The sequence below is a fragment of the Melopsittacus undulatus genome, chromosome 4 (assembly GCF_012275295.1).
Source record: "Melopsittacus undulatus isolate bMelUnd1 chromosome 4, bMelUnd1.mat.Z, whole genome shotgun sequence".
Lineage (NCBI taxonomy): Eukaryota > Metazoa > Chordata > Aves > Psittaciformes > Psittaculidae > Melopsittacus > Melopsittacus undulatus.
The window spans coordinates 8,501,675-8,515,646 of record NC_047530.1 but is presented as its reverse complement, the minus strand read 5'-3'; the positions used below and the strand labels follow the sequence as shown (position 1 = coordinate 8,515,646).

Below are 13,972 nucleotides of genomic sequence, written 5' to 3'. Positions count from 1 at the left end.
CAGGGTATAACACCATTGGCTAAGCTTACTAACTGAAATAACTGTTCCTACTCTTAAAAATAGCTACTATATTTTCTCTTGCTCCTATCACCTTGCATCACCCTGTTTGGAGGGAAGGGTGCTGTAGATTACCTTTGATCAAAGTTGTAAGATTGATATGGGTATGTTAATATGTAAAACATGCGCCTGTTTTTATCTTAGTAATTGTTCATGCCACCGAGACCTGGACATGCGCTTTGGGTTTGACTTATGCTCAGAGGAGATGACTTTCCTGAGAAAAAGGAAGAGATACGTAGCAAGTGCTCTGAAAAATGTCTTTCATCTACAACAGGATCTGGAGGATTGTGAAGTAAGTGTGAAGTGGGAGGGCATAGATCTCGAATTTCTAGTGCCTTCATGTATTTTTCTAGATGAGCCATCAGCAAAATGGGCCATGTGTCTGTTGTGGGGGTACAAGCTTGTCCGTTTGTCATATGTACATTTTGTCTTATGTACATTTGCTTCTGTTGACAAGATTTGTTATTGCAAGAAATGCTAGCTGCAGAAATTGCATTCTTCATGACTGTCAAATTGGAATTTGTCAGTTTTGAGGTGTGTTCATCCCTGCCATCCTATTCTATAGCTGGCTTAGTTCTGAAATACCTTCTATTAAATACATTGCATGAGAAAGATTTCTTTCCTTGTTCAAATTTCATCATTTTGTGAGAGTTTAGGATAGACACCTGAGTGCTTCTTATCTTCCCTTTCTTGCAATTTCAAAATTCCTTTAAATCAGTATAATTTATTTTGAAGTAACTTCATTATACTGAAGAATAACAGCATTGATGAAGGTGACTTAACAACACTGGTTGTGGACTGAGGGTGTTTCATCATGGAGCTGATGTGGATTTTCATACAGTAGTAGTAGATGTGTGAAATAAGGAAAAAGTGGCAAAGGAGTGGGAAATGTAGAGAAAATGTATTGTTACCTCCACAGAAGGGTTTCTTCTCATTCATCTGTACCCCTATTTGTCATAGAGATAGGCAAGAACCTAGGTTTGGATTAATCTCCAAAATCATGTTTATCCAAAGGGAAGCAGCAGTAGCAGTCACTGCTTGGTTTTGGAGCCTTTCTTTCCAAAAAGACACCCATACTCTGAGTCACGACTTGGGCTGGATGTGGTGGTCAGTCCCCATTGCAGTCCAGGATGCAATGTTGAACACTGTTGGTGTGAATGTCCCATCCTCCTCTGCCCAACAGGTCCCCGTTGTTGCTATCATCACGACAGGTGGAGGACTGAAGTCAATGACAGGACTATATGGCAGCATATTGGGACTCAAGAAATTAAATCTCCTTGACTGTGTAACATACATCAGCGGGCTGTCTGGCACCACATGGTAAGCCAGCTTGTGCAGGGGCTTGACCAGGTCTTTTGAGGGTGACACTGAAGGAGGAGCTTCTGAAAACAGACAAGATCATATTTTCTACAAGCATTGTAGAAACAGGCCATTGTAGAAACAGGCCATCTGATGCACCAGCCTTTTATTAGCAATTCTTAACAGTGCTTTTCAACTTCACATTTGCAGCAGTTAAGTATGTATATGACAATTACACTTGTCAAATTGCTTCTAAGTAGTTACTGTGGATGTGCCTGTGGATGCCCATAGCATCAAGCATCTTCCTCTCTCCACCAATGTCCTAGTTGTTCCTGGTAACTTCTGAGACTGGTCTGTTTTCTGACTAGTTACACACGGAAAACAGTAACCAGTTTGTGGAAGGATTGAGTTCCCCTGAGCGGCATTATTCCCTGCTCACAGGACCTACAACTGCCAAACATCTGACGGTCCCATGTAAGAAAGGCTGGTAAAACAGAGGATGGTATTAAAATAAAGCATAGTGATTCCATAAGATTAACACTAAATGACATGAAGCCAAGGGACAGCAGCTGGTCTGAACTAATTTATGGTTCTAGAAAATAAACAAAGAAAATTAATAATATTTTTTGCCTAGTTTGTGCTTCAGAAAGGTACCTATGTTCACACATGGCAATTTTATCCCTTATGCTGCTGCCAGTTCTGTTTAGAAAAAAGAATTCAAGCACGTAAAACAGAAATATTCTTCAGAGCCTTGTGTAAAACAGTCATAGAAACTCTGGAGTGTTCATTCTGCTGGATGGAGCAACAAAACCAGAGGATGTAAGAGCAGAAATGAATCCTTAAATGTAAACCTCTGTCCCAAAAGGCACAAAACATCAAGTAGTTTTTTGCTTGTTTTGACTTCTGCTGTCTGTATTATCTTTCTCCAGGACCATGGCCAACTTATACAGAGATGCCTACTGGTCACAGAAGGACCTAGACTCACAAATTGGTGAAGCCCAGAAACAAGCAACCAAATGCAAGATGGGCTGTTTCTCTATGGATCGTATGAAATACTACAACAAGCAGCTTTGTCAGCGTAAAGAAGAGGGATACAGGACATCGTTTATAGATCTTTGGGGGCTCATGATTGAGTACTTGCTGAATGATGGGGTATGATGTATATTTCATTTCTTAGAGAACCATGGATTTTTCTCTTGGTGAGTGGAGAGGAAACCAGCCTATCATTTCAGAGAACATACCTTGAAATGGAGTGGAGTTGTTCATGACAGCAAACTCTCAGATATTTTGATGAGTGTTAATAGTCTGCCTAGGGAGAAATGCATCCTGTATGCTAATACATTTGGTTGTGGATGCAGCCATTTGAACTCTGGCTGGTATTTAACTAGCAGTGGAGGCAATCTTGGGCCATCTGCCCAAGATGCAGATTACACATGCAAAAAGAGTTCATGATGAACTGTAGAGTAAACTCAGCAGTATGAAAACTATCTGAAGCAAGCATAAAACAGCTAGAACAGCTAGAATGCTTGGTGTTTTGCATCTACTGGCAGGTAACTTGATCTGCAGGTGCAACGGAAGCAAGAACATATTTTACTTCTGCTGACAAGGACTGCTCACAGCAGCTGGTTTAAGTGACTTAATTTTATAAGCAGTAACAAATTTGCTTTTCTGTTATTTGAAGTGGTTTCTGCCCTTACAGTACAGCAGTCCTCTCCCTCTTCTGTCCAAATGGACCACAGTTCAAGGATGTGTGCTTTGGGAAGTGGGAAGGGACAAGCTGTTGAGGATTGAAGAGAAGTGTCCTTCAGTGGGGGCAGAAATGCTGCAGTCATTCAGCCATTTGTTTGGATTGATTTAATTATTTTTATATAATTACTTATATAGTATTATATATAAACAGAAACTAAAATGCATACAGATAATACTACATATTAAACAAAGGTAGAAGCTGAATAGCTGTCTCTCTTAATCTCAACTGGATGAGGTCTCGCTCCCAGTCTAGCCAAACATCTTTCCCTTTGAGTAGTGCTGGCTACTGCTATATAACCATTAACCTTTCCCTAAACTGTCAGAACAAGCTGCTTTTAAATGTATAAGCAATTCATGAGATGTTATGTTCTTTACAACCCTCTTCAGTGAGGGAATGCTTTTCCAGAAAAGCTGGTTGGGATGCAAATAATTTGCTGGCCAACACCAGTCCCTTTGCAAGGCAGGACTGTGATAGCTGTTGTGTACTATCAAAGGAAACACTGCTGACATACTTGAGGTCTTCCTTCAGGCCCCAGAGAGCAAGGACTGCTCACTACATCCCTCATTCTATCGGGCATCTTGCCCCTTCTCCTGCTTTCCAGGGCAGTACATTGTAGTACATATAGTCATGTACACTGAAGTAGTTTTCCCTCCCCTTGTCTCTTTGTGAACCCTTACCCAGTCAGGACAGACCCTGGGAAACTGGTCTGTCACAGGCTGATGGAAGCCTGCAGTGCTCTGTGCAATGGAGCTGCTATGGCATGCCCTGTGTGCTGGGGGCAGAGACCTACTTGGCTCCCCCAGCACCATTGAATTCATCATGTCATTTCCATCTCTTCTCACATAACTGTTTTTCCTCAAAACCAGAAAGACCCCCACAAACTTTCAGAACAGCAAGAAGCACTGTGTGACGGCCAGAACCCACTGCCCATCTATGTGTCAGTCAATGTCAGGAACAGCTACAGCACCAATGATTTCAAAGGTAAGAATGATGTTTCAGATCCTGTGGTGTTAAAACTGGCAAATAGATTCCTGTGATTCACTCCTCTTTGCTTGGTAGCACTTGGAGAAAACAGTCCTGGTGTGCTAGTTGCTTTTTTGAGAAATAACCACCATTTCTATGCCTTAGAATTAACACAAGAGCTTTGTGAGATCAGCATCTCACTGTCTAGACATACACAGTGGAAATCCTGCCAGAAAGGCCATTTTTTAAATACTATCTGATGCATCTAAAATAAAAAGTATTGGAATTGTCTGAGAATTAAATATCACTTTTGTCAATGCCCAGTTATATTTTCAATATGAAGAAAGACTGCATAGTTTTGGTAAAGTTTGGGAAAGCATCCAGCCTTCCAACTGAATCCTTTTCTTTTCTCATTGTTCTGGTTATTTCTTTTTTTGCATGAGGAGAAGCAACTGGAGGAGGAGAAGAGGCAAAGAAGAAATTCAGATCATTTTTTTTTCTGATTGAGAAAAAATGAACCACTTCTGAACAAAAAGGAAATTATGGTCCATGACCTTTCTGTACCAGTCTTTGCTCACACTGCAGTTATATCATAGAATCATAGAATGATTGGGGTGGGAAAGGACCTTAAGATTAGACAACTGCACTTCACTTGAGGAGGGTACCCAAGGAAGACAAGAACAATTTCTGTCTTCCTTAGTACTGCACATTAAGAGTATAATTGGCCTCTTTATAACAACCTGATTTCTGAATAGCTGAGCTCCTGTCTGCACATAACCAAATTATTCAAGGGAAGTTAAATTAACTGTACTGATAGCAGTGGCATAACCTTGTGCACACTGGCAAACCTTGGACTGGTGCATACAAAAAGGGTGTGTAAGAACTGGAGCCTTTCTGTGCTCCTGGCACAGAGCATGAGCAGCATAACTTATCATGAGCAGCATAATTGTTCCTGCCCCTCCGCTGTCACAGTGCCTCGGCTCAGCTGCCTGGCCCCGCAGCCTGCAGTTTATGATCAAGGCTTGGCAAATGCAGCAGAGCAAACACAAATTAGACCAATGTATGCCTTAGCTGCCCCTCTTTCCACACCCACCTGAGAGCTTTCTAAGTGTTCCGTTGTGGCTGTATTGCAGAGTGGGTGGAATTCACGCCCTATGAGGTAGGACTTCCAAAATATGGCGCATTCGTCCGCACAGAGCATTTTGGAAGTGAATTCTTCATGGGACGCTTGTTGAAAAAGCTCCCCGAGTCCCGGATCTGCTACCTGCAAGGTGATGTATTGCATTGTCCTGGTACAGAGGTGCTTTGGAGGGGTGTAATGATGTTAACTAGAGGGTGGATATTTCTGGTCTAATTAGACTAAGAAGTCTAATTGTGTTAAACTGATCAGAACACTTATTTATATTTACAAAGGTAAATGAAATGGTGGCATTGTGTTTTATCAACAAAGGCACCAGTTCTCCTTGTGAGAAGGCAGAGAGGGACAATCCTGAATGTAGAAAAGAGTGCACAGTGGAGCAGGAACCCACTGCTTCTGTGAGCACAACACACTGTGGAGTGAGACCTTCTCTTACAACCCAAATGGTTCAAGAGCCAGTTCATTCTGCTGTGGAAGAGTTCAGGGTGCATAAAAGCTGACCAGAGATGTTCAGAAAAAGAAGCTGGAGTAAGGAAGACAGGGATAGAGAAGATATTTTTGATGTCTGCATTATCTGAGCTCTTATTTTGTTTCTTGAGGGAGTGTTTTTTTCCTCATTTACTTCTCTCCCATTCTTCTCTCTCTACTGTGCAGCAGAGCCATGCAGTAGGTTAGGTGCAGAACTTACAGCAACATGACCTGAACCAATGCCATAGAAAGTTAAGAGGAATTTAGCATCTCAAAAGTTTAGAAATGTTTCAATTAGACTCATTCAGAAATTAATCCAGGAGGTGAGAATATAAGGGAAAAATAAAACAGTTTCTTGTTAGAACGTGTCCTTGTGCTCACTAATCCTTTTACAGGTATGTGGAGCAGTATATTTTCCGTGAACCTATTACAAATATGGGGATTGTCTCACAGTTCAGAGGACTTCTGGAAGAGATGGACACAAGACAGAATAGAAGAAGTTGGTGAGATATTATTAAGCCTTTCATTTGTGGTCACTTATTCTTCTGATGCCTTTTGGTGTCACCCTATTAACAATGCTGAAGGATCTTAGGATCCTCCTAAGAGATAGTGACTTCCCCTCCCACCATAAAGACTACGAGGAAGAGGGTAATAAGGGAAATGCTGGTCTAATTACTAGACTTATTAAAACCCTACTGATTAAAAAGCTCTGCCTTAAGAGGATGCTTTAGTGGGGTCACACATTTCCCAGGAAGTGTCTTGGCATTGCACATTCTCAGCCATACAGAACCTAGAACCAGTGGCAGAGAATACAACTGTTTTTACTGCCTGTGCAGAGAAGAAACCAGAATATCAATCAGCCCATCAATATTTCCTGGGTTTTTATTTTATTACTGAATACATGAATTAGTTATTTGGATTCATCTTGGTGAAAAGATAAATGAGGCCCAGAGGGTATTTTCTGAAGCAATACAGAAACCATGGGTTTATTGCTAAATCATTTAATATGATAGTAACTGCAATTACAGACATCCTGAAAATAAAGACATACATCTGCGTAATCACAGAAACCACCAACTCTTTCCTGCTGCATTGTCAGCTAGCCACTTGTTCTAGCAAAGCAGGTTGTGATTTCAAGAAACCACACCTTGGGCCATTTCTACTTTTCACCCACATATGCTGCCATGTAGCCACCCTGTAGTTTCTAATATGAATGTATGTCCCAGGTTTTCCTGGGATGCTGACATTCTACTGATTAAGCGTACACTCATGTAGCCGTGGGTGATTATCAGATAGAAGTTGTCACTCTTGAAATAAACCCTGTGGTGCCCTGTTGTTGCGCATCTGACTAAGTGGGAGTCTATGCTTCAACACCATTTTCTCCATGCTTGCCTGTTTCCTGCTATCTTCCTGTGAAGATGCATAACTTTCTGACAGGAAACTCTCTGAATCTCTTAATTTCCTTAGAGTTGTCCCTTTAAAAACTGCTTCTGATGAGCTGTTTTCAGGCCAAAACTGAAGACCATCAGCAGATCTCTGTCCAGCAGCCACACATCTCCTTCAGAGCAATTTTTATGTATTAATCATCCCAGAACAACCTCTGAGATTTCTTGTGCACCAGGACAGCCAGAAATGAACATCAGTTAACAACTGGTTCACCAGTTTTTCTCCCCTCCTCTAGATGAAGACCCAGTGTTGCCTACAAGACCCCACGAGCTGAGGACTCGCATGTACACTCCTCCTGGCCCCCTGTCCAGTGCCCTTCGGGGAGCATTGACCGACCGCTTCTCCGTGGCACAGCACCACAACTTCCTGAAGGGCTATCAGCTGCATAGCAACTACATGGAGAATGAGCACTTCTGTCGATGGAAAGGTAATGGGGACTTATATTTAACAGGCATCATTTTTAGGTGATTTTGGGGAGGGGAATTTAGGAAGGAACCCTGTCAGGCTTTGCAGGGCAATAAAAGTCTCTGAAAGAACATTTCTTTTCTGAATGGAGAGATAAGATTAAGACTTTATTCTTACTAGGTATTTAGGACTTTTTAGATATAAGCATGTGTTTATGTGCTTTAGCTGAGATCTCTGTGGTCCAGACTGAGAGGGTAGGCTTGCAGTTGACAGAACCAAATTTGAAGTAGCGAATAGTAGAGTGAATATGGAAGAAAGATATATAGTCTTTGGAAAGACTATGCTTCTAACTTCAATTGCAACTGGGATATCCCAGAAAATATAACCTACGAGAGAAACCTGGAAAGGGATAGGTCTTTGTAGTCCAATAAAGAGGGGAGGCATAAATCCAAACACAAAAAGGGATGGGGATATTGTGTTCTACAAACCAGTAATGGATAAAAGGTGAAACAATGATTGACATGCAGAAAGGCAGGTTTAAGTTATGTATTAGTAGTAGTTTACTGGCCCTAATGAAATGACAAATTACTGGAATTTCTTGCCTGGAAACTCAACATAGAGGATTTTTCAGAGCAGGAATTCAGGTGGCATTTTGCAGTCCCTCCCATGTCTATTTCACAATGCAATAGTATGGCAATTAAACTAAACAGGCCACTGGACGGTCAGTTCCACCTTGCACTTCTTTTTCCAGTCAAAATACCTGCAGACCATTTCTTATTCCAATAAATACTTCCTTTTTAGACACTGTGTTAGACTCACGTCCCAACCAGCTGATGGAAAACTCTGATCACCTGGGCATGATAGATGCTGGATTTTTCATCAATACCAGCAGTCCACCACTTTTAAGGCCACAGAGGGCAGTGGATGTCATCATATATTTAAGTTACACTACTGGATCACATACATCGGTGAGGAGGATCTTGTTATTACCGTGCCTTGTTTCTCCTTGTGAATGTCTAGCCTGTAGTGCCTAGGACTGCTATTTATTTTGACTGTTCAGTTATTAACTGCTGCATTCCCCTACATTTTTCACTGTAGTGATTAACACTGTTCCTATTTCTTCCTGCAATTCCTTCAGTCTCTCTTGCTGGTTTATGAACATGTTGAATGTTCATTATTCAAGAGGATATCAGCGTGGTCATTTCCAGATTGATGGGAAGAGCCTTTTCTGTTTTATGCTGAATTAAACAGGTTTCCAGACCATGCATAGGAATACAAATGAGGAAGTCATTTATCCTGACTTTTCATTTCAGCCTCATACATTGTCTAGATTAATCTTACGAAGAAAAGGTGCTGCAATTTTAAGTGCTTTAGTAGAAATTGTTTCCTATTTCATAGTGTCCATTATGAAATAATGGAGAGTGAATAATAACACAGTATATAGTAGAGCATGATATTGTATTAAACATTCCAGGGAGAAGGTACAGTATTGCCCAGCATTTCAGACTTTCTCAATAAAATATCAATCTCAATTAACACTGTTAATGCCTGCACAGGCAGAGACATGATTGCACATTTAAGGTTACCTTTCTTATCTCCTGGCTTCCAAGCACATAATAAGGTACCTTAAACATTCTCTTTCTGTAGTTTTCTTTTCTAATTAATTCTATAACATATATTCAAGCACAGGTTCATTCCTTTACTAAAAGTACATGGTAAACTTCTGCAAATTGTTCCCATTTTTTAAAATGGCAGTGTCTTGGATGAATTCTGCAACTGAAATCACGTTTACAGTTTGTGATTAGCATTCTGGTTACTGTCTGTGGTAATTATGTGTAGAGTAAGCCTTGATAAGAAGGAACTCATCCTATGGATCTGAGTCACTAAACCTTAATATTAAATAACAAGTTGGGGGCTTTAACACAACCAAATTGAATTCCAGTGCTGACCATTTCTGTGATTCTCCAGTCTCTAGATAAGGCGTACAAATACTACTCAGAGCAGAAAATCCCATTCCCCAAAATTTCTTTGACTGATGAAGATAAGAAAAACCTGAAAGAGTGCTACATCTTCCAAGAGTCAGATTTGCCAGGATGTCCAATAGTGATTTTTCTTCCCCTTGTGAATGATACCTTCCAAGAGTACAAAGCACCTGGTAAGTTACAAGTAGTGGCAAAGCATTAAACAAAAGACACCTCTTCCTGCTTTCCTGATTCAGAGCCTTTTTCTCTGCTGCTGTCTGTCTTTGATGTCTGAGTTCATGGGGGAGCACTTTAAGTAAAGTTTTTTTCCCTATCCCTGCCAAAGCTACTGTGTTCACTAATGTCAGCCTTGTGGCCCTACAAGGACAGACACAGCCCTTGTCTTCTGGATGGCATTTACCTTTGTCTCTTTCCCATTTGTAGCATAAAGTCTTACTAGCTAATTGTGAAAGTTTCCTGGGAAAAAGTATAGCTGTCTCAGATTATTTTCCCCTGCATATATTGCCTGTTGTCCAGGGATATTCATTCTACACTTGAGGAGGCATAGTGTCACATATGAACAATGGGGGAAGCAAGAACCTGGCTTTCAGGCTGAAGTCCTGTAGTGTCAAGATCAGTGTGTCTCCTTTTTTACAGCGTTGGTGCAGGGGTAATTTTGCTCACTGTGCTGTGCTCAGGGCTTGTCATTCTTTTTCTGCCAGGCCACCTGCTTTGTATTCCTCTCCTTTACTATCAGTTACTAGGATGTATTTGCTTTTCTCCTTGGCAGCAGGGAGGTAAAGTCTAAAATTCTGCTTTTGAGGAATTTGGGAAACAAAGGAAATAGAAATGCTGGATGGATCCGGTGGCAGCCCCCTGGGACTGCATTCAGGATTGCAGGAACTTTAAGTTTCTGTATGTTTCTTACTTCTTCCTCATAAATTCTATTCTGTTACTAGCAACTCACTTCCCTCAGCCAGGGAACACAGAGGTCACAGCAGGTCAGGAAAAACCTGCAGTGCACTGGCTATTGGAATACGCTTTCAGGTTGATATCCTTTGCTGATCCATGGGTGTAATGAGGCAGATGTTTGAGTAAGCTGTAGATGACTATTACAATGCCATCCCTCATTTCCTTCTTCCCTCATCACATCAGACACACAATGTTCTCTTGGCCAGGGATGGGTATACGTGACCTGTGTTATTTATGCATTTAATCCTTCTAAACTTCCTTCCAGAGAAAAGTGCCCCTCTTTGAGCTGCTGTGGACACTCTGTCACTGACTGAGATAAACACCAGCAGCAACTTCTCTTTCCCTGCAGGTGTCAAGCGCTGTTGCTCAGAGATGGAGGAAGGACAACTTGATTTAAACAGTCGTTTTTCCCCTTACTGCATGTTCTCCGTCAGGTACACGGATGAGAATTACCGCAAGCTGCTGAACCTCAGTGAATACAACATCCTGAACAACTCACAGATGATTATGCAGGCCTTGCAGATAGCGATGGAAAGAAAAAGACAAAATATGTGCTAATCACCCCTCCAACTGCCCCTATCTTCTCAGAGGAGTTTTTCATGCTCTAGGACACAGAAGGGACATACAGTTTTGAACACTGGCCGTTCTGCACTACAGAAAGAAACTACCCCAGGTGGCTCAGTGGTTTGTTGGAGTTCTTTTTTCCATTCCCAAGAAGTGGCCTCTATAGGCAAACACATTGCCTGGGACATTCTTACATATGCTTTGTTCCATAAATTAAGATTGTCTATAGAACACTCTTTAACCTAAAATCCTTGTTAGATTTTTTAAATAGTGTTACTTTAAGACTAACTTATTATACTGTATGATATATAGGAAAATAACTTTTTAGCACCATAGTGCTGCAGTGGTACAACCCAACCAACACGCCTAGAGGCCGAAAGAAGGGGGTATAAACTTCTGCTTCTTACAATTCTTCTTTGTGGAACACAAGGTGCATCCAACCCTGGAAAATGAAAAAACACCTGAGACACGACTAGAAGATGGCACTGGATCCCTGGGTCAACTCTGTTTCGCAAGTGTCCTAAAGAGCAGCTGCAGAGGTTGGAAGTGTAAGAGGGACAGTGTGTGCACATAGCCAGCCCCATGAATCATGTCCACCTCCTGGCCTCTCTTAGGCTATACATAGATGGGAAGGACCTACTTAGGAGGAAGTGGTGTAAGTTTTTTTAAAGCGAAAGGTGTAATTTGGGCACATCAAAATTTCCTGTGAATTTATATCACAGGTTTGATTGTTTTGTGTTGAGCCAGTACATAAAAAAGTCAACAGTTTATTTTGAAGCTTTCAAAATAAATCACCCTGGATTTTTCTTCCCCAGTTGAGTTACTTCTCATATTAAATTTCCTTTCTTAAATTAAAAAGAAAGAGTGCTTGACATGAAAATATTTTACTGCCAGTAGACAATGAAAACTTTGTTGTTTTACTCAATACAATTTGTTTAAATAGTTTAGGACATATACTTGTCAACAAAAATGCTAATTTGTTCAGTCCTACCTGTTCAAACTATGCAGATAAACAGGATTGAGTAGTCTGCAACAACTAAGACCATCTTAAAACAGTCTGGACAGATGGTTCATGGGATCTAGCACAAAGCCACCATTAATATTTGTTGTAGGTTTGCATTTTTAAACTTTCTTCATTTTTTCTTTTATGGAAAATGGTTTTTTTTGAACTGTTGAAAGTGCTGAGAGTGACGTGTAAAAATTATGAGTCCATAACAACCTTTGCATTGCAGGATCAAGTCAAATTGCACATACACTTTTTTGTGAATGAGTTTTGTGTCCTAATGACAGCTGGTAAAATTATAAACAGAGAGTCTATTCAGTGAAAAAAGAAAATCTATCAACTATATGTCATAGTCCAGGATTAAAATAAACCAGGGAAAGTGCTTGGGTAAGTTGAAACATTTCATGCTAATGTTCTATGAGACGTCATTCTTTTTTTTTTTTAACAGCTTCTTTTTAATAGATTGCCTACCTCGTCAGCCCAGGAAACCCAACCTGAAAACAACAGGTTTCATTTACAGTCAAATAACATGTTTGGCTTGGTGCAAAATGACATTGTGAGGATTTTTATTTTGTCAAGTAGTAATGACAAATTATCTCTACAAATTGGTTCACAATGACTTTTGCCAACACTTTTGTAATTTATGTTGTCAGACTAAACCTTACTTTTTGTGCAACTCCAGCCTAATGTCGTATGCTTAAAGATCAGAGCATAAATATTAACATTTGAAACTCTTTAGGTTTTGAATAAACACACTTTTGCTGGGATTTTTTTGTTTGGTAGTTTCAGTAGTCATAATCAGAAATATGATGCTATGTGCTCTGCATATAACCCTGGGAATTGCCTCCATTTGTATTTGAAATCCCTGGTGTGAAAAAATAAACAGAGTTCGTGGCCATAAACTTGTACCACCTCCAGCTCTGAAGAAATGTTATTTACATGCAAATATTTTGTGTATACAATACTGGACAATAAAGGCTTGTTTGCGAAATGGTAATCCTGCCTTGCTCCACATATTCAGGCATTTCAGTAATATGCTCCAGGTTCACAGTCTGTTCCTTGTTCCAGGAAAACAAAACTGTTGTTATCTCTGCAAAGAGCATAGAAAATATTTGCTGTGAGTGTCATGGATAAAAGAATGTCTCAGAAACAGATTCAAGGGTACAAAGAGAGCCACAGTGCCTTCCTGCCATAACGGCTGTCTCTCGTGTAGATTGCCAGTGTTATTCATGAAAACAAGAGTTTTCTGGCCACTGGCACTGTGTGAGCAGCAGTCTCAGAGCTCCAGTCCTGGTGGACAGTCTGGTTTATAGCTTAGCCCTCCAAGGAGTTGTCGTAATAAAGCATTGCCTTTAACTATGACTGAAAGATGCCAAAGTTGCCAAGAGTTCTCTGTGACCTAATGAAAAATGCATTTCATTAAGCTACATAATTGCAGCTGGCACATGGGGGAACCATGCCATGTATGTAGACACAATTCCTCACAGTGTTGTGAAGTAACATACCCTATGGCAAAAAATTATTCTACCAAGTTGACTGTGATGACTGTTGATTCTATTTTGCATGGGAATGCGCAAAGGGGGGCTGTGCTGTCTGGTAGCAACATTTAACCAGTAAATTCCAGAATGCTTAGGGATTGGGGAACTTTTTGCTGACAACCTACCAGGAGAGCAGGGAAGCCAAAGTTTTCTATTCCCTCAGAGATTTTGGTCTGTTATGACCTGCTAAAGATACAACAGTCTTTGGCTGTTCTTTTTAACCCTGCTCCAGTGAGTTAGGAGCTGTGCTGGTTTCAGTGGTATAGGAAGCATCTTGGTGATCACAGGACAGGCACAAGTGTCCTGCAGCAGCTTCACAGGGGTGCTGAGGATGGTTCAGATGATGGTTCAGAGGATGCAGTACATTTGGTGCTGAGTTTTGCCTCTGGCTGGCAGAGTTCATTGGGT

At 40.8% G+C, this 13,972-nt stretch overlaps 1 protein-coding gene across 1 annotated transcript in view; it reads left to right on the top strand.

The window, feature by feature from the left end:
* The window catches only part of LOC101876876 (cytosolic phospholipase A2 epsilon-like), a 34,128-nt gene extending 21,105 nt beyond the window's left edge, over positions 1-13,023 (top strand). The window contains exons 12-21 of the mRNA XM_005143952.4: positions 202-349; positions 1,241-1,377; positions 2,286-2,508; positions 3,973-4,087; positions 5,203-5,340; positions 6,071-6,178; positions 7,357-7,548; positions 8,328-8,494; positions 9,495-9,681; positions 10,809-13,023. Of these exons, the coding sequence (XP_005144009.3) occupies positions 202-349; positions 1,241-1,377; positions 2,286-2,508; positions 3,973-4,087; positions 5,203-5,340; positions 6,071-6,178; positions 7,357-7,548; positions 8,328-8,494; positions 9,495-9,681; positions 10,809-11,017 (1,624 nt within the window). The 3' untranslated portion in view covers positions 11,018-13,023. The remainder of the gene's footprint in view (positions 1-201; positions 350-1,240; positions 1,378-2,285; positions 2,509-3,972; positions 4,088-5,202; positions 5,341-6,070; positions 6,179-7,356; positions 7,549-8,327; positions 8,495-9,494; positions 9,682-10,808) is intronic.
* Positions 13,024-13,972: the final 949 nt, after the last annotated feature.